The sequence below is a fragment of the Balaenoptera musculus genome, chromosome 10 (assembly GCF_009873245.2).
Source record: "Balaenoptera musculus isolate JJ_BM4_2016_0621 chromosome 10, mBalMus1.pri.v3, whole genome shotgun sequence".
Classification (NCBI taxonomy): Eukaryota; Metazoa; Chordata; class Mammalia; order Artiodactyla; family Balaenopteridae; genus Balaenoptera; species Balaenoptera musculus.
The window spans coordinates 39,481,062-39,505,670 of NC_045794.1; the positions used below are offsets into that span (position 1 = coordinate 39,481,062).

General features: G+C 53.0%; 2 protein-coding genes across 10 annotated transcripts; both read right to left on the reverse strand.

Annotated features, from left to right (window-relative positions):
• Nucleotides 1-4,757: 4,757 nt before the first annotated feature.
• DHH (desert hedgehog signaling molecule) lies at nt 4,758-9,622 on the reverse strand. Its single transcript, XM_036866778.1, has 3 exons — nt 9,050-9,622; nt 6,054-6,315; nt 4,758-5,794 (listed from the first exon to the last, which is right to left on the reverse strand). The coding sequence occupies exons 1-3, from the start codon at nt 9,350-9,352 to the stop codon at nt 5,169-5,171; spliced, it is 1,191 nt and encodes a 396-aa protein (XP_036722673.1). The 5' UTR covers nt 9,353-9,622; the 3' UTR covers nt 4,758-5,168.
• Nucleotides 9,623-11,344: 1,722 nt separating this feature from the next.
• Nucleotides 11,345-23,889, reverse strand: LMBR1L (limb development membrane protein 1 like). 9 transcript variants are annotated; one of them, XM_036865163.1, is made up of 17 exons: nt 23,517-23,889; nt 20,197-20,281; nt 19,085-19,118; nt 17,893-18,032; nt 17,601-17,704; nt 16,833-16,959; nt 16,242-16,310; nt 16,040-16,104; nt 15,618-15,690; nt 15,441-15,524; nt 15,269-15,345; nt 14,628-14,705; nt 14,404-14,477; nt 14,079-14,169; nt 13,929-13,995; nt 12,149-12,310; nt 11,345-11,946 (listed from the first exon to the last, which is right to left on the reverse strand). In XM_036865163.1, the coding sequence occupies exons 1-17, from the start codon at nt 23,586-23,588 to the stop codon at nt 11,879-11,881; spliced, it is 1,470 nt and encodes a 489-aa protein (XP_036721058.1). In that variant the 5' UTR covers nt 23,589-23,889; the 3' UTR covers nt 11,345-11,878. The 9 variants fall into 9 exon arrangements, with proteins under 9 accessions (XP_036721058.1, XP_036721055.1, XP_036721054.1 ...); XM_036865160.1 differs by having other exon boundaries at nt 11,345-11,936; nt 23,517-23,759; XM_036865159.1 differs by having other exon boundaries at nt 11,345-11,936; nt 15,441-15,690; nt 23,517-23,759.
• Between the last annotated feature and the right edge of the window lie 720 nt (nt 23,890-24,609).

The following is a 24,609-nucleotide window of genomic DNA, read 5'->3' on the forward strand; positions in this document are numbered from 1 at the left end:
ACCACCTTCAGTTCTGTTCCTATCTTATCCTGTCCTGCTCCAGTTTCCCTACGCTGCCCCCACCACCATCTGTTCCCATAACACGCTCTGTGTGGGGACGGGGGCATTTCCTACTTGTGATCAGAATTAGCGATACTCATATGCTCAGATGAGAACCAACCTACTTAGGGATAAAGATGACCCAAAAAGCCCATCCAATTGGCAATTTCCTTTTTTATTTATTTATGGCATGTGGGAATCTTACTTCCCCGACCAGGGATGGAACCCTTGCCCTCTGCAGTGGAAGCGCGGAGTCCTAACCACTGGGCCATCAGGGAAGTCCCGGCAATTTCCTTTTTTTAAAATGCAAGTTTGACTTTTCCCCTCACCTGCTTCAAGTCCTGCAATTGCTTTCCAACTTCCAGACAGGACTGAAAATCCTTAAAGTCGATCCCATCTCCCTCTCACTATACTGAACTTGTCGATGGTCCTCAGATTCATCTTACTGTTGCTCCCCAACTCCAGGACTTTGCACATGCTGTTCCCTCTGCTTGAACAACTCTTACCTGTCTTACAGGTCTCAGCTTAAATGCCAATTCTCATCTCTTTACCACACTCAACAACCTTCTAACCACTTATGCCTGTCTCACCAGATGACCTGTAAGAGCGATGCCTGACTTTATTGTCCTATGCCCAAGGCACAACACAATATTTGACAAATAGTAGGCACTCAGTAAACCCTTATTAAAGATACCACTTTCTCATGGGAGATGTTCATCATTAACCAAGTCACATATAGAGACAGTAACAGGGAGAGGAAGGTTTGAATGTGCTAATTGGCCACAAAATCCCCCACAGGAAAATACCCTAACCAGCCATAGGCTGCTTCCCATAGACAGCTGCCTCAGTCACCCAGACAGCGAAGAAAGCTTCCTCCAATACAGCAGGGACCACAAAAGCACAGTCAGGGATAAACATCTCAAGGCTCTAGGTCAGAAATGCTAATTTTTCAAGCAGAGTTGATTATTTTCACTAAGGACCCCATCTTAGCACTGGCCTCTTCTTATTTCAAAGATTTCTGGAAGCTTATATTATTCTGCTAGAGCTGCCATAACAAAATATCACAGACTGGGTGGCTTAGACATCAAACATTTATTTTCTCATAGTTTTGGAAGCTAGAAAAATCCAAGATCAAGGTTCCAGCCAATTTGGTTTCTGGTGAGAGCTCTCTTCCTGGCCTGCAGACGGCTGCCTTCTCACTATGGACTCACATGGCCTTTCGTTGCATATGTGAAGGGAGAGAAAGCAAGCTCTCTCCTATGTCTTCTTGTAAGGACACTAATCCTGTCAGATCAAGGCCCACTCTTATGACCTCATTTAACCTTAATTACTTCCTTAGAGGCCCCATCTCCAAATACAGCCACATGGGCATGAGGGCTTCAACATATGAATTTGGGGGGAGACACATGCATTCAGTCCATAACAAAGCACAACATTCCCCTCCTCTAATTCAAAAAGAGCTGAGAGTCTTCTCATGCTTTCTGGCTTGGTATACCAACCTGCCATGGATGACTGCCAGAAACTTGCATCCACATCTGTATTTCCTTAACTGGTACCTAGGTAGCTTTAGTTAAGGAAGCCAGTCATCCAGGCAGGAGGAAGAAGAGCCAATGAAAATGAGAGAGAAATAACTGTCAGAAAGCTAGACTTACTAGTGACCCAATGAAGGGAATGAGGAAGAGTCAAAACCAGCCTAAGGTCCCATAGGATGTGGCCCCATCCACCAAGGCATTCTTATTTCATTATTCCTGCCCCAATTTTCCTCATTTGTAATACAATCTCATAGGGTTATTTTGAGGACCAAATGAGAAAGTATGTAAAGTGCTAAAACAGGGCCTGGCCTGCAGTAAGTTCTCAGGAAATTTTAGCTACATATAGTTACACTTCCCAATTTCCTACTCTAACCAGCCTGCACATCTTCATCCCAGATTCCAAATCCTTGTTCATGTTGGTACTTCTGTCTGGAATGGCCTTTCTAGTCTCCTCCACTTACACAGGCTACAGCATCCTATTCAGGCCCTACTTTCTCCAAAAGGCCTTCTGTGTACAAATATGACGTTTACCACCCATTCAACTCATCTTGATTAAGTAACAATGTTGCTTTGGCAGCTAACCATCTTATACCTTTAAGAAGCTATTTCTTAATTTTGGTGTGTTTTTCAGTGCCTAATACAGTGCTACACTGTAGATGTTCAGTAACTCCTGCTTGAAGAAAGGAAGGGGAAAAAAATCTGGATTCTGGGCAATAAAAAGGTCACCTGAACCTTGAAGCAGTGCTTCTCAACTCCGGTTTCCCAGTATGCGGAGAGGTCTTGCCAGGATGATCACAAAATGCTCTGCAATTCTCAAAACAAGATTACGTTTAATTATACTTTAGTTCTAAAGCAAACCTAAATCTGTCACACAGCACCTTCTGAAGAACGGAGTGTTATGAAATCAAACAATTATAGGGACAACACAACCCCCAAAGGTCTGGGAACCATTGATAATGCTGCATCTGGTAGACTGGTAAGGACAGAAGCAGACAGACAGCAGACAGCAGCAAAGGCAGTGAGAAATGGGTGCAGAGCATAGAAAACTCAATAGTATCTATTCCACATTGGGCACATACATTGATATTGTCAACAATCCTGTCAGGGAGGGATCATTATCTCCAGATCTGCCTGACTTCCAAGCCATGCCCTTTCCCTAATCCTCCTTGCCAATTCTGTTAATGAGAAGGGGTGCTGCATTTGGAGATGTTGTGTGGCCAAGTAAATATGCCTTCTTGGCCATCTTCATAGAGATGGTACTCTTTGCTGCTTGAGGGAAGGTAATGGATTTTATTTTAGGAAGCTGGGAGGGCCTCAAGGGGACAAGAATAAGGAGGGATGGAAGTTGGGGGTGAGAGGTGAGCCTCAGGCCTGGGGAGTAATCTACAGGACGTAGTTTAAGGGAAACCAATTAGCTCTCCTTGTCCCCAGATATCTCCTGCCCAACATATTAAGGTGCTAGGAATCAGCACCATTATGGTCTTATGGTTTAAGGCCTTATTTTCAGCAGGCCTTTAAGATATATGCATTACATGAAAAGAATAGTGAAAACAGGCCTATCAACACAGAAATACTAATTAGTTTATCAGATTAGTCATCACCTGGAGTGACATGACAGTAGGGCATCAGGATCTGATAGAATGAGACAAGGGCAGATTTAGAAAGTAGGAAGGAAAGGTCCACAGCTTGGAGTGTGTTTCTGAAATCACTCTGAAAGGGGGAGGGTGGTGGTAATGGGCACCTGGTGTGGACTGAGGGAAAGGGGAAGTGGAAAGATACGAAAGGTAAACTTAGCCTGCTTCCAAATGTTGGCTTTATCAAGCACCCTAAGTATGCTTTCACCTCCAGACACTGAACTCAAAGTGTCACAGGGTGAGGGAGGTGAGTGGGCAACTTGGATGCACATGGAAATCTGGAATACTACAGGCTACAACTATACTTCCAGCTTCCAGGAGCCACAGAGCTAAACCAGGCGCAAGGGGTACAAAAGTGCCACTTTCCAGATGAGAGGCAGGTGGGCTCCTCGTCAGCCCCTGACACATGTGGCTCAGCCCTGGCAGCTTAACAAGTACCATCCACCATCTCTTGCATCCTGGGAGAAGGCTCCTCTGCACAAATCCAGTCCACCCTCTGCGCAGCATTTTTCCTTTGGCCGGGAAGGGAACCGATCCTGAAAGCCACTAGAGGGCAGTATATAGCAGGGACCCTGTGCAGGAAGAGCATAGCCGCTACAGGGAAGGGTGGGCTCCTGGTGGTACCGCCAACCCCTACCATCCCCCAGGCCCTGACACTCTCCTTCCAGTGCAGTCCAACTTCCTCGGAGCTTCCATTCCTAACTCAGGGGCAGTTGCCTGCCTGGATTCCAGGTGTCTGCTGCGTTGGACCCAGAGGTTCCAGAAACACCCAGTCCAGGAAAGCAGAGCTAGAAATAATGGGAGAGGGGAGAGGGGAAAGGTGGAGGAAGCCAGTAGAAACAACAACCAGGACAGCTGATCAGGAAGGGGGCTCAGGTTTTAATTCCTATGTGCCCTTGCTTGGAGAGCCTATGCCCCCTCTACCCCCATACATCTGGGCTCAGCCCATCAGGAAGGATAGGTTCTAGCTCTCTGTCCAGGTTCTTTCTCTTGATCAAGAGTGTGTGGGGACTATCAGTTATGAATTAGCTAGGGATTCCCATGAGTCATCAGTTGGTCCAGTTACATCCCCCCAAAAAACATCAGCCCCATGTAGACCCCTTACACCAGAGTAGGATGGGGATTACGGTGATTCTTGAGGGAGGGACCAGGACTGCAGGCTAAAAATTGGGGGTCAGAATTCTTTAAGTATCAGTACCCACAGTGGCCTGAGCCACCTTTGGAGCCCCTATGAACAGAAAAAGGACATTTTTGGGTTTTCTTGTTCCTTGGGTAACCCTGGTCCCTCCAACAGTCGGTATGCAAACATGTGGGCAGAATGCTAGTCCTCTCTGGGTGGGAGAAAGAACTAGCAGCCTAGAAAAGGGCAGACTCTTCTGGTCTCTGTTGCTGGTCGATTGGGATGCCTCCTCTGAGAGGAGGAAGCAGGGTGGGACGACCTGCTGGGGAAGGAGAGGGGAATGGGAAGTAAAGTATGGTTCCCTTTCTCCATACCCCCTTCCCCCAATCTGGAGGTAAATCACCATCTGAATAGAGATCTTTCCCAATAAGCTCCTGGAAGCCTTCCTTTTATTAGCCCACTTGTAGGAAAATGTCAGATGTCAGATTGGCTCCCCTGTCAGATAACTGTTAACGTCGTGCCCCAGCCCCTCATCTTGCCAGGCGGGGCAAGCAGATCATTATATTACAATTTATAAATAGAAAATAAAATAAAATAATCGGGTGGGGCTGAGGCACTGGGGAAGAAGAGGAGAAATAGTCCTCGTCGACGAGTACCCATCATCAACCCCACCTACCTAGGACCCAACCTCTCAGTTAGAGGTTGCCCCTAAACCATCGCATCCATTTTTCTCCCTAACCCTCCCTCCCTCCCAATCAGCATCGTCTGCTGCCCACACCCCCAGATCTCAGCCCGCACACTCCCGTTTAGGCGGATGCCACGAGGTTTCTATGCCTGGAGCGCTCAGTCCAGCAGCTCCTCCGCCAAGCGATAGAGGAACCGAGAGTACCAATGCATGCCAGTTGGCTGGACGGCCCCGCCCGGAAGCAGCGCCCCCAGCGCGTGCAGCAGGCGCAGAGGAGCAAAGGCGCGGTGCGCCCACTGGTGACTCTCCAGAACCGCGTAGCACGAGGCCAGGACATCATTGACCAGCAGCGTCCCGTGCGCTGTGAGCGGTGCGAACACACCCACGGCTTCCTCCCGCGCCACTCGGGCCACGCGCGCAGGCCGAAGGGCGTCCCCGCCTGGCGCCAGCACCGAGTCCCCAGCGCGCAGCCGGCGCGCGAACACCGGTGCAAAGTCGCTTGGCTCGGGCGCGGGCCCTCGAGCGGCGAACACCAGGTGCCAGGGAGTGAGCAACAGCTTGCGCGGGGGCCGCTCGGTCTCCACAGCCACGAAAGAGGCCCGGCGCTGCAAGTCCCGGTCCAGGAAGAGCAGCACGGGCGTGGGCACCACCCGGCCTGCCGCGTCTGCCGCCAGCACCCAGTCACCGCGGTGCAGTTCCCGCAGCCCCTTCCGCTCGCCGCTCCGCAGGCGCACGGTGGCATTTCCCGGAAAGCAGCCGCCTGCCCTGACCGCCAGTGAGTTATCTGGAGGGGACAAGCAGAGAGAGGATTGGAGACCAGTTCTAGAATGTTAGTACAGATTGTCAAAGACGTGGGTCAAGCCCAGCGCAGACCTCACCAGTCCCGGAACAACATGCAAGTTCCAACGGATCTGGTCCTAACCTGGGCAGAAATGGAAGGGGGGTTTACAACACTAACGCCCGCGTGGTGTCCCCTAGAGTCGCAACAGGGCTGTGCACCCTCAGTTTCCCGGAGGGACCTCACCACCCACCCCATACTGTACCGGCTTTGACAGACACGTGGACGTGGTTGCGGGACTCGTAATAGACCCAGTCGAAGCCGGCTTCCACTGCCAGGCGCGCCAGCAACCCATACTTATTGCGGTCGCGGTCGGACGTGGTGATATCCAGGGCACGTCCTTCGTAGTGAAGTGAGTCCTGAGCGTGGTGGCCGTCCTCGTCCCAGCCCTCGGTCACCCGTAGGCGCACTCCGGGCCACATGTTCATCACCGCAATGGCCAGCGCGTTCACGCGCTCTTTACAACGCTGGCGGGGAATAAAGGAGTCAGTCTCCTCGGTACCACTACCACCAGCATGGGGGCTAAAGCGACCTGGACGGGCGGGTTAATTCTTCGTTTTCCCGACACCCCTCCAGTCCCTCCCAGATTTTGAGTGTCCTGAGGAAGTGAGAATCTGAATGGGTGTAGTCGCTAATCTATGCTCTCCAGAGCGTCGTTGGCGAACTGTGGGGTCACCCCTGAGATCAAGAGGGAGCGCCCAAACCTAGTTCTTTCCCCCACTTTTAATTTCCGCCCCTCATCCCTAGTTGTTCTGGGACCTCAGTTCAACCTGGGAGAGGGAAAGAGTGGAAAGAGCGGGTGTAAGCTTGGTCAGGGAGGGGTTGAGCAGCCCGGCTCCGCGAGAGGAGCCCCTGTTTTGGCCTGGACCCCGCCCCAAGCCCCGGCTGCCCTCCCTCAGCCTGATTCATCTTTTGTTTCGTTGCCTTCCCTGGCACCGGGCATCGCTTCCTTCCTTCCTTCCTCCTCCTCCTTTCAGCCCCTAGCATTAACCCTTTCGTGGTGCGAGTGCCCCCCACAGAGGTGCCCAAGCGGAGCCGTGCGGGATCTAGGCTGCTGGAAAAAGGGTTGGGTTGGCGGGGGCTGCGCGAAGTACAATGGCCATTCTCCCGGATGACTTAACCGAGCGAGAATCCCGGGCCGAGGCCGGGGACGCGCCGGGAGAAGCGGACTCAGCAGCTCCATCCACAAAGGCGCTTTTCAGCCGCCCCGGCTCAGGGAGAGGAAAGGGCAGAAAGCCGCGCCCCCCATCCCTGCTCCGGCCCGCCGGGTCCCCTCCCCCAGCGCGGCCAGCCCTCCCAGTTCCAGCTCAGGCTCCGCCAGCCCTGAGAGCCCCCCATCTCTCCGTCTCTGCTCCGGAGGCAGCGCAGAAAGGCGTGGGAGTAACACCTGAGAATAACGCGAGCAGCCCTTGCGCGGATCTGGGGGGCCCCCTGCAGGGTGGGAGTGGAGAGGAGGAAAAGCAGCAGCGGCTGGAAGCCTGCGCCGGGGGAGTGAGACCACGGTTATCTCGGCCGCTCCAGTCTGGGAGCCGGAGACCTTGGCGCGCACCACAGCACGGACCTCGCGGGAGGAGGCACAGAGAGGACAGCTTCCTTTTCTTCTCCCCGCTCTGACCTCTCCTCGGACTTGGTTTTCTCCTAACTGCCAGAGGGACGTTTCCCCCCTGCCCTTCTTCCCGAGTCTTCTACACCTCCGCAGGGTTGGAGAGGAGGGGAGGGGGAAGACAGGAAAAGTGGTAACTCCTTCCAACTTTTTGTCGTTTTGTCCCCTAAGGAGGCCCTGAGGCCTTGACCTGCGGGGGCAGCAGCCCAGTGCAGAGCCAACTCAATGGAGGCCTTTTGCAGCCAGGGTGTGGGAGATAAGCAGGACCGAGGGGGGTTCCCAGGCCTGTCAGAGCCTCTCCTGGGCCTATCCCTTGTTCTGCCCCCTCTGCTGCAGGTGGAAACCAGAGGAAAGGGCCAGGATATTCCATCCCTGGCCAGGAGGGAAGGAGTATCCCCTTCCCAATCTCTGGGTAGGAGGAATGCTTCAGGGCAAGAGCAAGAAGGAATTCTTTCTCCCCTGGACAGGTTTTCCTAACAAAGTAACCTGGAAAACTATGGCAGTTAATCAGAGGAAATCCGTACCCCTCCCTCTCCCCCCCACCTCCCCACTCCATACACAATTAGGTGGTGTAATGGAAAGTGTATAGGACTTAGAATCAGGAGTCCTGAATTCTAGTCCCAGGCATGCCACTAATTAGTTTCAAGATCTTGATTAAATCACTTTTCCTCCTGGGGCCCAGCTCTCAGATGTAAAAATCGGAGGGGGGGTGGTGGAAGAATGTGACCTCCAAGTTTCCTTCCAGCTCTGACATTTGAGATCACAGAGCAGAGGTGGTCCTTCACACCTCACCCTAGGTTGGTTAGGTTCTGGTTTGCAGCAGATGCTTAATACATGGTAGTTGAATTCATTTTAACCCTTTAATTCCAAGGAAAGTCCCTGAGCTACGCTGAGTTTGAGGGACACAGGAACCCTATGATTCTCAGGTGGGCCCATCTGTTCTTCCCATCAAAGATCACTTTTCACTCCAGGACAGTCGTTTAGACTCTAGAATAGCTTTACTTGGTTCTGGGATGCCTCCCCCGCACCAAAGACAATTCTTGCCCAACCCCTCCTCAGGTAGATGGCCTGATGACCTGACCCTTGGTCACCCCTTTCCCAGCCCCTTCAGTCTCTTGGGCCCACAGAGCTTTAACACAATCAGGTCAGGAACCAGGCTAAGGGTAGAGCTTTCTGTCTGCTGCCTAGCCAGCTCCTGGCCCCCAGCTCACCCCAGCCCTTCCTGCCTGGCTCGGTAGCTGACCCCCGGTCCACGCCTCAGCCATTTCCCGTCTCGCCTGCCGCCATCCTCCTTTCCCCGCCCTCCCTGTCTCTCCCAGCTTCACTCTCACTAGTCCCTTCTCCCCCTCCCCATGCAGCCTCTCCCTGGATCCCTCCTGATCACTCAGTACAGCCAGCAGAGGTGTGTGTGTGTGTGAGTGTGTGTGTTTTGGTGGTGGGGGGCGGGTGAGGGGTGAGGAGTGTAGGTAGGTCCTTGAGATCAAGGTCTCTATAGATGAAGTCCAGCTCACACCATCCCCCGTCCCCTCCGCCAGCTGCCGGAGGAGAGCAGAGAAATTGGCGGTGCCCTCGAGCAGGTGGGGAGAGGCCTTCCTTACCTCGGTCATCAAGCGGTCTGCACCACTGTTCTCCTCATCCTTGAAGATGATGTCGGGGTTGTAGTTAGGCACCAGGTCCCGGAAGCGCTCAGAGCCTCTTGTCACCCTCCCCTCGGCCGGCCCACTGGCGCCCAGGGTCCGCTCGGGCACGCTGGGCACAAATTGCTTGTAGAGCAGCGGCACGAGCTGTTTGCGCACGTAGCGGCGCCGGCCAACCGGCCCCCGGCCCGGCCCACAGCTCTGGGCCGGCAGCGCCAGAAGTGCCAAGCAGCACAGGGGCACCAGACTGGCCGGCAGCGCCATGGATGCAGCGGACTCGGGCCAAAAGGGAACGTTCTTGTCCTCACCAGCTCGCTCGTCAGTTGGGCATCTCCCCCTGCACCAGAGAGCGCAGCAGGCAGAGCTGCCCCCAGAGTGCCCTAGAGCTCTTGTGGCTCAGCACACCTGGCTGCCGCTAGCTCTGCCTACATACCTCCGGGGGGTCTGGAACCTGCTACTGACCGGCCATCATAGCAGGGAAGGGGGGTCGTGGGTAAGTGCCAACCCTGCCGGGCTCTGCCGTCAGGCTCCGGCTCTGCCAGAACGCCGGGGCTCCGCCTTAAGTGGCCCCTGGCCCCGCCCCCCGCCCTTCTCCCAGGACCGTCCCGCCCCCTACCACCGGGGCGGGGGCTCTAGTCGGCCACCGCTGGTCCACTTCGTTTCCACCACCCTGGAAACCAGGCAGGCACCTGCCTAGGAAATTCTAACAGCCGTACAGTCCTTGGCTGCCTGGATAAGCATCCCTCTACCTCTAAGCCTATGTGTGGCACCAAACCACCCTCCTCTGATACTCGAATTGGATCTTTGCTCTCCCCAAGCCTACCCTAGCAGGCCATGTCCCCCGCTATCACCTAGGAGCTATGGGATCCAATTTCTGCCCAAGGCCAGCCAAGCCCTTTGGGCACACAACCACAGCCTCCCTTCTGTGGTCCTCCCCCAACCTCCCTCACTTCCATCTCTCCTCCTTAGCAGTAACCAAGACTGGAAGGGCTGGATACCAGGGGACCATTTTCCCTGGTAGCTTTGCAGTCTTCTGCTGGGAGCTTCCCCAGAATCAGGAACAGAGCTTCATAGCTATAGTCTGGTTTAGGACTTCAAACTTTTGTCCCCTCTCTTATCCTTGCCAAACACCCAACTTGTGGATTGGAAACTGCTGGAGGGCAGTGGGTACTTAAAGTCATAGTCTCTAACAGGCTAATGATCTCTTCCCTTTACCCTCCATCTAGTCACCTCTTTATCTTTCTCCTTCTCTGCACCCCCTGGAGCCATTCGGGTCTCATCTCAGAGGCTTTGAGCCTGCAACAACACTTCACCCATTAATCTACTATCGTTTAGAAATCTTTCTCTAAGAAACCTTCCCTGATGTCCTGACACTGGACCTCTATGTTTCCTTGAGAACCAGTAATTAACTGCCATCCATTGTGGTATGGTATTAAAATTATGTCACCCTTACTACACAAAGCAGTTCTTAAGCACAAACTTAAACACAATCTTAGCTGAGCACCTGGCCTGTAGCAGGGTGCTCAGCCAGTATTTGTGGCAACTACACTCTTAGTTTTTCTTTGTATTCCATACTCACTCCTCACTCAGCTCCATGGCTAGCATGCACAGGAACTTTGTGTACATTAGAAAAAAGCAGCCCTTCCTCAAGCCACCTGATTGCCATTTGCAAGAAAAGTCATAGTAACTATACATACAGTGACTGTGAGGTGAATGGTGCCCCTAGAAGTTGTGCAATGTACAATCTACATAACCATGAGCAGAAACTTTGCCTCTACCCCCAACATAGCAGTGGGGCTTGCAGAGTATTCAAGGCACTGATAGCCTCGGGAAAGATGGAGTTAGGTTCTTCTCTGAGAATCATAAACCCTTGTCAGGCAGTCACTTCTTTTACTCTACATCCAATAGGCAGGTCAAGGAGGAAAGGGCTGGTGTAGGGGGGAAGGGGATATTATATAGGGGGATGTTATCCCATTCCTACACTGATGCCCACCTACCCCCAATAACCAAGGCACAGAAATAAGGCCTGGGCATAGGGAAAAGTCAGGTGACCAGCCAGCTTTAAGGAAGGCTAAGGGAGGAGGAGCTTCCCACTGCCTAATTGTATGGTCTAACACCAGACCCAAGTCCCCAAAAGTCACTGAGGATGCGGATGGAGGGGAAGGGAAAGGATGGTTGGAAGGACCCCTCTGTTTCTCTCTGTAGACTCAGGACTGGTGGGAGCAAAGCTGTTCAAACAGACACAGAGACAGACCCTTTAAAAAACCAAAGCAAACCCTGGGATCAACTTTATTGCTGATGGTTGTGGTCTCTTCCTCCCTATGCCCCCGTCTCTCCAGTGGTCCATAGCTCTTCCAGGATAGCACAGGGCTTAGGCTCTGCTGGGCCAGAGGCAAGGGAGACAATCTGCCTCCCAAGTCTGCCCCCAGCTCAGTCCCTCCCCTGCCCCCACCCCACCCTATTGCACATCAAATCATGTAAACATGGCTATGGGCATGGCCCGGAACAGCAGTGAGGCAGATTGACGTGTAAACGAATTTGGGACCAGGAGCCAGGCCCAGTCACCCAGCCCCACCTCACGCTGGGGCCCACAGTTAAATCTGGAAAAGCAGGGGGGCCTGGTCCCAAACTCTGGCTCAGATGATGCAACAGTGCAGACAGCTCAGCTCCCCTATTCCACCCACCCTCTCAGATTCCAGGTCCTGAGGTCCACCCACCCCTGGGCACCCCTCCAGGCCTGGGCAGCAGATGGCAGTGTCCAGTTTTCTCCCTCCCACCCCCAGCTGGAGGTCACTGGTGCTGGGTCTTCCTAGATGCCCGGGGGAAACCGGAGACCGGCAACGGCAGTCTGTCCAGCCCTGCGGAAGAGGCAGGGTGGGCTGTCAAAAGCGGGGTATAGGTTCAGTCCTCAGGGATAAGACAACCAAGCCACAGAATGGGTGGATGAGGTATGCTGCAAACAAAGCAGACAGCATGCCATCTCCCCTGTTGGGATGACCACTGTTCCAGAGGGCTCCACCCCACAACCACCCTACCAGCCTCACCCCCACTCCCTCTCACCAAAGGCCCGGATCAGCTCTGCCCGCACAGCTGCGGTGAAGGTTTTCACCAAACAGAGAGTGGTGAGGCCCGCGAAGGCTGCGTTGTAGAGGAACACGATGTAGAAATTGCCCAGCCAGTTGAAGCGTCCAAAGTCACCCAGAAGGTCCAAACGAGTGAGCCCTGAAGTACAAAGGCCAGGATGGGACGTAGGCTCCCCAACCCTTCCCTGGCTCAGAGCCCAGCTTTCTGCTGCCTCCTGGTGGCCACATCTCAACACTGCAACTGATAGGTTGGCTTCTATTCATTAGTTATTCCTGTCTCCCAAGCTCTGTCTCAGGGACAGTTCAGGGCTGTTGAAGAAAGTGTCAGCAGCTAGGCTTGCTTTAACTTCGCTTCCAGAGTTTGGCATCTTCTCCTCCCATGGGGGGTCCCCTCTGGCTCCAGGAGTCCTGAGGAGCACCCTGGGCCTGCTACTTGTTCCTGGGCCAGGAGCCAACAAGCAGGTCACCAAATGTTTTTTTCAGTAGACAGAGCAGTGCGGAGGCTAAGAGCTCTGACTCTGATCATGGCTGCTTTGGTTCATATCCGAACTCCACCCTATCTAACTGTGTGATCTGGGGCAAACTCCTTAAACATCTGTGCCTCAGTTTCTTCAACTATAAAGTAGAGAAAATAATGGGACTGTGAGAATTAAATGAGACAACACACATAAAGCACTATATGTGCCAGGCACTATTCCAACACTTACCGAGCCCCTAACAATAATAATATAATCATCATAAATTTAAATTCTGGAGCCCTGCCCCCCCCACTTAAAAAATATTCCTACCAGCATCCAACCTAAAGGAACTAACTGGTGGACCCAGAGGCCAAGTTTCCTAAGTTACCATGGCATAAGTACAAATGGTAGAGTAGAGAGAATATGAACTTAAGAATCAAATAGAACTGATTTAAATACTAAATCATGTACAGTATATGGATGATGATGGCGGGGAGGTGGGGAACCTATGCAACTCCCCTACTACCTTGGGTGAACCAGTTACACTTTTGAACATTTTCACCAGGTAATGCTAGATCATAGCTAAAGATGGGAGAAGAACTGAGCATGTTATTTGATGCCCAACGTGTAGAAAAAGCACTGGACTGGGGTTCAGGAGACAGAGGATCTAGCCTGACTTGGCTTTGCTTCAAACTAGCTGTATAACTCTGGGTAAATCAATTAGCTTTTCTGTTTCTCATTTTTTTTCTTTTTTTTTTTTAATCTTAGTTTGGCCACGCAGCACGGCAAGCCAGGATCTTATTTCCCTGACCAGGGATGGAACCCACACCCCCTGAAGTGGAAGCTGGACCGCCGGTAAAGTCCCTGTTTTTCGTGTTTTAAATGAGAATGTTGGGACTTCCCTGGCGGTCCAGTGGTTAAGACTCCGTGCTTCCACTGCAGGGGGCGAGGGTTGATCCCTCATGCCACAGAAAAAGAAAGAACTGTTTATCAGATGATCCACTGCAAAAGAAGATTTGGGGGAAAGTGGTGCTTCTCCACCAAAAAAAAAATGGAAGTAAGTAGGGGAGGCTGTGGGATGGATGTAGCAAATGGAAAAAGTATGAGCTTTGAAGCAACACTACTCTGAAGCTCAGCATAGCATTTTATAGAACCTCTGTTTCTCCATCTGTATAATGGAGATAACCCTTCCTCATAGGTCTGTTGTGGGAATTAGAGAGAGCATGAATATAAAGTGTCTGCTTAGTACCCATAGGTACTCAAAAAAAGCCAATTCTCTTACCTCCTTTTGCTACTTACCCAGGGTTCGAGAGAAGACAGGAAGTGCTGAGCTTAGGACCAGGAGACAGACACAGTTCCCAATTATCTGGGTGGGAGTAAGGAAAGGGCAGGTCAGGGTAGCAGAGCTGCCAGCACCTAGTGCCCAGGCACGCCCCCCAGGCCAGCTACCTGCGTCATGGCTGTGTCATGCCATCTGGGCCGCAGTCCCCAGAAGAGTGGAGAGCTGTAGAATCCCACGACTGAGGAAACCATCAGGTAACTGTCACTGGGTTAGGGAAGAACTGGTCTGCTCCCAAGGATTAATGCCACATCTCAAAGGGAACAGACCTCTCTCCCCCAGCGCTCCTTTCAAATCAAGTCTTTTCCTTCTTTCTGAACCCCAGGGTAGCCAAGTCTTGCCCCCTTCCCTATCACTCCCACTGTAGCTCTGCCCAGCAACCCAGAAGAGACAGGTTTGGTGAGGAGAGGCAAAGGTGGGTTTCCAGAAAGATACAAGATGAGTACGACCTGAACGACGGCACCAAAGGAGCCCAGCTTGGAGAAGGAGACCTGGCCCAGGGAGGCACCCTGAGAGATGGAGCAGTGTCACTGTGCAGCACGCCCCACCATCATCAATGCCACCTGCACCCAGCCTACCCTCTGGCCTCAGCTTCTGCCCCCTCACCCGGCCTTTCTCAGGCCCTCCCCAAAAGATACGGTGAGAGGGCAGCCCAGTACCTGCATGCCCCGGGGCATGGCAGCCTCATCGATGAGCAGCTCCAGGATGTGGATGGCCACAGTGAGCACAGACAGACCCTGTGTGAGGCAAGGTCATGGACTCCCATCCCTGTCCCAGCCCACGGTTGTATCCAGAGTTGAATGTTCAGAGCACACACTCTGGTCCAACATTTTCAGTTTCCAGTTAGCTGTGTGGGACCTCCTGAAGCCTGATGCTAGCAACAGAGCACCTTTGAGGGTATTATAAGATGCACCCTCTCCAGATGGAAGGATTGCAAAAAGGCCAAATAGAAAAATATACCTCTTCCTCCAGACAAATAAGACTTACTCCCAAGTCCAGGATGTAGCAAATGGGGGGATGGACTGGATTTCGACCCTTATTTTCACCCCAGAGCAAACCTGCATAACTGCTTAGGCCCTGCGTGGCCTTGGGCAAACTCCTTAACTTCTCAGTTTCGTCATCTACAAAATGGGAACTGATGTGCTCAGCACAAGGCAGAACACAAAGTAGATACTCGTTGAGAGACAACTACTATTACTGATGATAACCAGGTCCTTGCATCTCCTCCCTGCTCCCTGAGAAGGCCTAAGGTACTCAAGGGCCTACTACCTCCCACCCCCACCAAGGCTGGTATCCGTACCGTCAGTACCAGCAAGCACAGCATGGCCAGCGGGTAGCCCAGGTTCCGCTGCCAGGCTGAAGCCTTCCGCCGCTTCTCTGTGCAGGGATGGGAAGCAGTTAGCAAGGGCCTAGGATGAGGCACTATTCTCCTTGGGGAAAGCAGGCATCCCAGTGCCTACCAACCCACATACCCAGCAGGACCCTCTGTGTCTGCAGAGCTAGGACCTGTCTGTGCAGCAGTTCCATGTCCAAGGGCAGCCAGCAGGAAGTGGGATCTGAGGGCAGAGAAGATGGTGCTGTCCCCAAGTCCTGCACAGGCCCTGCCCTAGCCACGCTCACCATCCCAACTGGGAAGAGCTGTGTCTCACTGCAAATCCTGCGGGTCAAAGCTGCCTCCTCAAAGGCTGAGCAGTGCAGCTGCTCCTCCAGGTCCTCCAGCAGCTGTGGGGGTGGGGGGGAAGGGAGGGATGGACTGTCACAGGCTCCCTGATCCCAAAGGCCCCAGGAGAACCCTGCTCATCTCAGGGCTCCTTTGTCCTATTCCTTCCCCTACCCTCAGTCACCACCCTGTGGCCAGCAACTTTATCCAGTCCCTCCCAACTGCCTTGTGTTCTGCTTTGTATGTCTGGTGACCAGCTCGAGGTGATGAGGGTCAAGGATACAGGGGCCAGCAAAGGCTGTGGCCCTCTGCAAGGTGTGCGCTGCACAACTGTAGGGTTGCTTCATTGTTTGGCTCCAGCTTTGCAGGAAGCCCGCCCTGCAGGATCAAAGGACAAGGAGCACTACATACCCGGGGCTTGACCAGCAGCTTCCCAGTGACCGAGAACATGCGGGCGAGACCTAGCGGAGTGCACACTGTGGGGACAGGAGCCAGTCACCTGCCAGACCCTTCTCTCTACTGCTTCCCCTACCCACCCTTCCATTCCGTCTTCCACCCTGGTTGCTCTGGCCTGAGGACCTTACCCATTCCCTCCCAGGTCCTGAACACTCACCCAGGAGCAGCAGGACCCCGAGGAAGGAGATGCAGGAGTAGAGGTAGGGGAGGTAGTACTCCCAGAAGTCTAAGGGTAAAAAAAAGTACATCAGCCCGTCTATCTCCTCCTGCTTACTGGGGGATGACAGGCCTCAGAGTCTAGGCAAAGGCACAAGACAAAAGCCTATAGGGGTTAGGAAAGTAATGTAAATGAGGAAAGCTGGCCAGCAGAAGAGGGAGTGGCAAGAGACCATAGCAAACTGGAGATCCTAAGCCCTCTCTAAAGGGCACAACCACTATTTGGCCCAAGTCACTGGGGCCTAGTGTGGCCAGATCCTCAACCTTGTCAAGCAAAGCCAGAAACCTGGATATTAATGTCAAATCTCCCCGTTTCAATGGACTCACATTTTTATAAATCATTGCCTGGGCCCAACGGAACACTTGTACAGGTTGGATTTGGCCTGAAATCCATCAGTTTGAAACTTCAGTCTCAGGGAGAAGGTCCCAAACCTCTCCACTTTAGAGGGATACAGTTGGTCCAGGCAAGGGAACATCAGCCAGCTGAAGAGTCACCCAGCCTGGAGGGTGGGGAGGAAGCTGGCCTTCTCACCATAGAGGGACTCCCTGCTGGCCTTATTGTTGTCCACGATGGCTGACGCCACCCACACCATTCCCAGCACCAGCAGAGTGAGAAGCATCAGCATCACCACCGTCTCGTAGACCCGGGCCAGGACACCCTACAGGAGGAGGCAGTAGGTGGGGGGGGGGGCAGTGTGGGGAAGGAAGGAGACGGCAGAGATGGCAGCTTGGCTGGGGAACCAGAGAGGACCGGATTCAGGAGGCAGCGGAGGGCGTTTCCCTCTTATTCTCCTAAGTCACTCTGTCCTCCTACCCCACAGTCCGGGATCATTCCCTCTACTGGATATTCTTCATTTGCAATCCCCCTCCCCAGATCCCTTCTCCATCCTTGTCTTGCCCTGGGAGGCTGACCCCGAGGTCTGTGTCACATAAGCTCTTTGCCCTCTGGTTTCCTGTTCACCTTGCCCAATGGGAAGGGCTGGCAGGAGAGTGGAAGGTAGGAAGAGAAAGAGTCCAGGGTATTTTTTTGTGTTTCCTCCCACCTTGGGCCCCTTTGACACTAGCTCCTCTCCTGGGTGGCCACACTTCCCCAGCTTCCACTATCAGTGGGTTCCAGAAATTATTTCTTCCTTTGGCTTAGGGGTGGTAATGACTTCCTGTTGTCAATAGTGCCTCAAGCTCCTTAATGCTGATTAAACCTCTGCAAATAGTCTCTTCATTAAAATCTCTTCAGTTGAACCATCTCAGTGGACTTCTGTCTCCTGTCTGCACAGATTGATTGATACATTCCCCCACTCACCTTTTTGGAGCCAGCGAAGCCCTCAGACTCAGTGAAGAAATATGCAAAGGGCATGAGGAAGATGAGGGACAAGTTGGAGAAGAGGAAAACGAGGTTCCAGAGGCCTAGAGCAAAAAATGAGAAGCAGAGATGGTCATTAAGGGGGGACCCCAACCCACTGGGGACTGACCATGTGGCAGGAAAGGCGGGAGGGATGGGGTGCTCTATGACTGATTAGCCCCAGGCTGTCTGTGTCTGCCCTACCCTATCTGCTCCCCATCCCCACCCTCAGCTGCAACCAGGATCGATGTACCATGGATGAGGGAGCCGTTGAGCCACTGGATGTAGTAGTTCCGAGGCAGTGAGAGCAGCACCTCGTTGCTGATGATGGAGAAGGGCAGGAGCAGGACAGCACCCAGGGCGACTGCCAGGGTGAAGGTGCACAGCTCGAGCCTGGGCAGAGAAGGGGTAGTGCCTCTGATTAGCTCAGACACTCACTTCCCTGGGCCCAAGAAGCCCCATTCATCCCCACAAGCACTTGTGACTTCTCCTAGAACCAGCTGTAGCAGTGACAGACCTAGGGAAAGAGCTGTCTAGCTGGGGCTCTACCCACTGCCTCCCCACCCTAGCCCTTACCTCCAGGAGAGCCTTGGCATGTGGGATGGGAACACCTCAGGCATTTATGGGAAACTGGTCACCTGCCATGTCACTTGCCCAGACTGCCCCCAGGAATGTGGTCCTCCCGCACTTGCCTATAGGGTGTGCCAGGCATGATGCCAAGTTAAGGGGCCTGACTTCTCTGCTCAACTCAGGGAAGTGGATTTCTGAGCTTGCCTTCTTCAGCCTGGACAGGGCAGGGTCACCCCATATGGCTATGCCCTATGTGAAGGTACTAAGGTAAAAGGGGGACAAGGGGAGTTGAAACCCAGCTCCATAGCCAAGGCCTGTGCCCTGGGCTGCATCAGCTGAAAAGAAGGGACAATTATCTAGTTGGTCCATGGGAGGTGAGGGCGGGGGTTGCCTTTTAATCTGTTGTCTGTTGAATCAGAGGGGTCATCTCTATATTTTTCTCTTTAGGTGCTAGTGAATAATAACAGCCTAGAGTAAGGGCCATCCTCTCAGAACTCAGCATGCCCCGCCTTTGGGGGTTCCACCTTCCCCATCCCCTGCCATTTCCATCAGTCTGTATCCCCACCTCACTCCCTCTCCAGTGGCTGCTGGGAAGTGAAGCCAAGCTGGAGCCACTTCTGGTGACTCAGGCCCGCAGAAGAGGCTTCAGAGTTCCTGGCCAAGAGGCTGCTTGAAGCTCCCGGCCTAACCAGGGAGACAGGAACAGCAGCTTTTCCAAGCATCCCCAGGATAGCGTAAAGCCAGAAGAAGCCAGAAATGGGGCGGAAGCAGAAACTCTCTCTTCTGACACCTTACTCTCCCCCAGCTCCAGGGGCCTCACTAGATCCCAGCTTCTAAAGGCTACTAGTGCCAGGTGCTGAGGCAACGACACTTACGCAATCTTGTTGACTGTAGCATCTTCATCATCCGCTACAAAAGACAGAGGCATGGGGAAGAGGCAGGCCATCAGTGTGCAGCTCTGGGAGCCATCTGTGTTGCAGTGTGCTCTCCTGCTCCCACCTGCCTCCTGAAAGAAGGGCCTGGGCCCACTGAGGCAGAGCTGGACAGGAGGCCCTGGGAGAGCTCACACTATGAACCCCACAACCTATTCTCTGGCCAGGGTGGCAGCTTAAAAATCAATGGTCCCAGGTGGAGAGAGTATGGACCAGAAATTCCCCCACTTCCCTCCTTCCCCAGCTCTCCTCCATCATAGGTTCCTCTCTGTAAGCCGCAAATACAATGAATGACTGGTCTGTGAGGTTAGTTACATCAGTGGCTAGGTATAGCAAAGGGAAATGGCAGTGGTGGGGGCAGGGGGGGAGGGGAGAATCATGGAGAAAGTCCCCAGGGAAATCACACTGAGGACTAGCTGCCTTCTTGGCTGAGGGTGCATAAAGCCGTCTGGAGGGGAGGAAAGGTTCAGGCCAGGACAGGAAGATCTGGACGGGCTGGAGCTAGGAACTGCGGTAAGTGTGTCCCTCTCCTTAACCACACAATGCCTACAGAAAGCTTTAATCTGAACGCTCTACCAAGAGAAAGGTCACCATCACCAGGTCCTGGGGCCCCAGTGGTCAGGGAGGTCTCTGGTCCTGGGTATAGGAGCACTAGGAGAGGAGATGACAGAGCTTGTGCCCATGATAACATTCACCCTGCAGTTGCCTGCTTTAGGTTCACAGAGAGCTTTCACATTAGCCATCATATTTGGTCTACACAATGACAGTGGACTGGGTAGAGACTGTTAGGCTCATTTTGTAGAGGATGAAACTGAGGGTCATAAGAGTTACATTACTTGCCCTGTGGCTCTGTTAGTTGAGGGACTTCCATCTAGACTTTCCACTCTACCACCTTGTCTCTGCCTGTGGAGCGGGGGAGGCAGAAGAGGCAGAGGCTCCAGAACAGCCACCTCTCCTTTCCCAGCAGGCACCATAGGCCTCTTCCCTTGAGGCTGGTGCCATGGCAACGGGAACACTGGCAGAGGGCAGGCAGAAGGGAGGGAAGTCACAGGTACCTGTGGTGAACTCAGCAGGCTTCTTGAAGTGGGTCAGGGCGATGTGGCAGAGGATGTAGAGTGTCGCAAACAGAAGTGTTGAAATCTGTGGCAGAGTGCGAGAGAGATGAGAAGCTCTAAGCCCCACACGTTTCACAGCCCCAGTGGCCTCTCTCTTCCACAGGGACACTTTCCCAAAACTAGGCTCCATACTTCCAGGGGTTCCATCTTTCTCCCCAGTACTTCCTTCTATTCAAGGCCTCAGGGGCCTATAAGAAGCATCAGACAGGGGCTGTCCCATGCACTTGGGAAAACAGCACCATGCCCAGCTCTACAAGGGTTTTTTCCTAGGAAAAAAATAGTTCCAACTGAACCCTGGTTGGTAAATTGTCAGAGAAGACTCCTAGAGATGCACATATCCACACACCTGAAACAGGCCACAGAACCAGAGGGAATTTACTCCTAGCACATTATTGGAAAAGGAAGCAGGTTTGAGGGGAAGAAGGGGATGTCTGCATTGTCCTGGTGCTCCACCCCCCTCTTCCTCCACTCCCACCTTGATCCAAGCTCTAGGAGAAAATAAGTAGGAATCATGTTCCTAGTCCAACTCAGAGCTTCTACTCTGTTTATTCAGGGGCCCTGAAGGATCAGGTCTGCTCTGGGCCAAACTAGAGCCTCTTTGATGCCCTGTCCTTAATAGTAGGTTTTTAAAAAAAAATTATTTGATTTATTTATTTTTGGCTGTGTTGGGTCTTCGTTTCTGTGCGAGGGCTTTCTCTAGTTGCGACAAGCGGGGGCCACTCTTCATCGCGGTGCGCGGGCCTCTCACTATCGCGGCCTCTCTTGTTGTGGAGCACAGGTTCCAGACGCGCAGGCTCAGTAGTTGTGGCTCACGGGCCTAGTTTCTCCGTGGCATGTGGGATCTTCCCAGACCAGGGCTCGAACCCGTGTCCCCTGCATCGGCAGGCAGATTCTCAACCACTGCGCCACCAGGGAAGCCCAATAGTAGGTTTTAATTGGGGCCCCACATCTATAAAGTTTCTAGAGCTGGCATCAGCCCCTTTAAAAGCTATCAATCCCTGGTCCCTACCTAAGGTGATTTCCAACTGCAGGGAAGGCCTCAAAGGGTCTGTCCCATGCCCCTGGGTGACTAGTCCTCCAATGGACAGTTATGGCAGGACTTGGCCAGGTTATTCTACACATGCATGCATCCCTACTCTACCGCAAGTAAGCTGCTGTTGCCCAGGGGAGGAGCCACTGGACAGCTTGGCTCCACAACCAGGGCCAGAGAATCTTGAGATTTTATTGTGTTTGAAGTAGGCAGGATCAGGGACTTCCCTGGTGGCGCAGTGGTTAAGAATCCACCTGCCAATGCAGGAGACACGAGTTTGAGCCCTGCTCCGGGAAGATCCCACATGCCACAGAGCAACTAAGCCTGTGCACCACAACTACTGAGCCTGCACTCTAGAGTCTGGGAGCCACAACTACTGAGCCCACGTGCCACAACTACTGAAGCCCGCGCATCTAGAGCCCGTGCTCCGCAACAAAAGCAGCCACCACAATGAGAAGCCTGCGCACCGCAACAAAGAGTAGCCCCCGCTTGCCGCAACTAGAGAAAGCCCGCACACAGCAACGAAGACCCAACGGAGCCAAAAATAAATATATTAAAAAAAAAAAAAAAAAAGAAGGCAGAATCAGTCTCATAGGTGCTCCAGTCCCCAAGAGGAGCTGACCCTACAGGGAATCTGCACACAGCTATCTACGCAAAGAGAGAAGCCATAGACCCCAGAAGAACCAAGGGTCCAGGACAAAACTGTAGCTTTTAATATCAGGGAAGTAGGGTAGAATGAGCCACTCAGATTGTAACTGCAAGATTTTTACTGCCTAGTGCTCTGCCCTGGGCTTGCTTAATAAGCAGGAAGGTGGGAGGGCTCAAAAGGTCAGACTGGAGTTCCACGCAGTTCCATGCAGTTCCAGCAGAGTCTAGGTCATTTTCTAGAGCAGGGGATTGGAGCCAGGTGGGGGAGGTACTAGAAGCCTTCAGGCTGCCCTTGGCCAGCACTGATGTCCTCAACTAATGGGACTAAAGGATGGGGGAGACAGCCAGGAGGCTGCTTCTCTGTCCAAGGTCTCATCCCTCCCTGTTCTCTAGGAATGTGGGTCTCTGGCTCTACACTGTCTCAAGGCCTGGGTGTGCCTCCATGATATGCCCAACCCTGCCATGTGGAACTCTCCACTAAGAAACACACAAGGAAAGCTTCCTGAAAGCAGATCTGGAGTTCTACACATGGACAGATACACTCCCTACTTTTCAGTCCTCACAGATAAGGGCAGACCTAGTTATGCCGTGGCTCACTTTAGCCCTCCTCCAATCTGAGGCTGCCCAGGGCAGACTAGAGCCAAGTTTGAGAAAAATGAAGGATGACCCCATCAGTGGGTTCTCCACTCACTAACTTCTATTCTTCTAAACCTTTCCCTTTCCCTTTAGTATTTGGGGGTGAGGGCTACCCTGGGGAGCTCCAAGGGAGGAGACAGAGGAGAAAGGAGAGAGATGAGAGTTCAGAGCAGGCCTGAGAAAGATGCAATCCCCTAAACTCCACTGGGTGCCCCTGGCCCAGAAGCAAGGAGTCCCTTGCTGTGTGGCAGTTTCAGCTGTTACTCTAGGTGGCAGTGAGGCTGTAAGGAAAGCAGCCAGGTGCCCTCTGTAGCACCAGGGAAAACCACTCACAGGAAATCCCTGAATGGCTGGGAAGCTAGGAAACTCGGCTTGCAGGATTTCTAACAAATGCCAATAAGGGGGAGGAAAAGAAGGGGAAACTTTAGTTGTTCTCCATCTCTACACAGTAGAATCCACCTCAGCAAGAATACTTTCTTCTAAAGTGGGAAACCCACCAAAGTCCACTGTTCGTCTCCCCTTCATCAAACATTACTTGGGTTTGAGGGATAAGTGCAAATAAGCCTTCCCCCAGCCAAACTCATCCCTCTCCGACCATCTGACTAAAACCGGCAGGTTCACCAGACTCCCAGACACACGAAGACCTAAGACCTGCACTCCGAACACGGGTGGGGGTGGGGGACAGGAGGGGGGGAGGGGCGTGTAGAGTGGGAAGAACGGAAACCGATCGGCTTTGTTTATCGCGCAGCTACCCAGCTGACCCGATCTAGGGATTCGCCAACCCGAGCACTGGTCGGACCGGGGCCCTTCGTCGTTCGCCCCTGGACCAAGCAGGGTCTGCCGGCGCTCTGAGCGCAGGTGGTCTCACTCCGACCCGGACTCTCCCTCTACCGCGACTCCCGTTTCCCACTTGGTCCTACCCTTCCTGCCCGGGTCCCGCACTCACAATGCACTCGCGGACCCTCTCGTGGAATAACTGCTCTCGCACGGATAGCACTTCGTAGTCAGCTGCTTCCATACTCTGCTCAGCATGACTGGGGCGGGGGTGTCTCCGGGCCCGGGGAGGACCAGCGGGGATGAAACCGCCGCCGCCAAGCACCCGGACCCAGCGAAGGAGCCTTTTCTTGCAGCCTGTGACGGAGACTTAGGGTAATCTGGGGCTCAGATTCTGTCGTCTGGACGCCCTTCCCTTAAAGGGGCAGGCACCCGCGGGCCTCGTTTTAAAGGGCCCCGGCCCCCCGCTGCTCCCTCCCCTTTAAGGTCAGGCTTCCGTAGAGTTTCAACGCAGACACCCGCCGATAGGCACGCTAAGAGGAAGCGCAAGTCCCGGTTCTATTTTACTAGAGGCAGAGTGACAACACAACGGATGGGCGGGATCATTCCAGAGAGCGGAACTCATTGGCTCCTACGGAGCTGCCGCTCTTCACTAGAGGAACGCTGATAGGCTCGCCCCGTGGAAAGAGGCGGGATCTTTGGGGCTTACCGGTGCTCGTTCTAAAACTAAGCAACTGACTTTTTCACCTCCCGTAGTTGATAAGCAACGAGTGTGACCTTGGTTAAATAAGCCATTTGGATCAGGCCATCCAGGTGGGATGTGACAGCACCATAGGGTTCCGAAAGGTAACCACTGCTCAGTAACACAAGGCCCGTAGTAGCATTTTCTTTTTTTTTTAATTTAATTTATTTTTTTATACAGCAGGTTCTTATTAGTTATCTATTTTATACATATTAGTGTATATATGTCAATCCCAATCTCCCAATTCATACCACCACCACCACCACCATCCCCTCCCGCTTTCCCCCCTTGGTGTCCATACGTTTGTTCTCTACATCTGTGTCTTTATTTCTGCCCTGAAAACCGGTTCATCTGTACCATTTTTCTACGTTCCACATATATGCGTTAATATAGGATATTTGTTTTTCTCTTTCTGACTTACTTCACTCTGTATGACAGTCTCTAGATCCATCCACGTCTCTACAAATGACCCAATTTCATTCCTTTTTATGGCTGAGTAATATTCCATTGCGTAGTAGCATTT

What these genes read in the sequence shown, in the direction of transcription:
- DHH (XM_036866778.1), bottom strand. Translation starts at nt 9,352, where the DNA reads ATGGCGCTGCCGGCCAGTCTGGTGCCCCTGTGCTGCTTGGCACTTCTG. An exon ending in CAGACCGCTTGATGACCGAG is followed by an intron (nt 6,316 to 9,049) that starts GTAAGGAAGGCC and finishes ATTCCCCGCCAG; the next exon opens with CGTTGTAAAGAGCGCGTGAA. An exon ending in CCACGTGTCTGTCAAAGCCG is followed by an intron (nt 5,795 to 6,053) that starts GTACAGTATGGG and finishes TGTCCCCTCCAG; the next exon opens with ATAACTCACTGGCGGTCAGG.
- LMBR1L (XM_036865159.1), bottom strand. Translation starts at nt 23,588, where the DNA reads ATGGAAGCAGCTGACTACGAAGTGCTATCCGTGCGAGAGCAGTTATTC. An exon ending in TGTGCTTGCTGGTACTGACG is followed by an intron (nt 14,706 to 15,268) that starts GTACGGATACCA and finishes TGCCTCACACAG; the next exon opens with GGTCTGTCTGTGCTCACTGT. An exon ending in GTTCAGGTCGTACTCATCTT is followed by an intron (nt 14,170 to 14,403) that starts GTATCTTTCTGG and finishes ACCCAGTGACAG; the next exon opens with TTACCTGATGGTTTCCTCAG.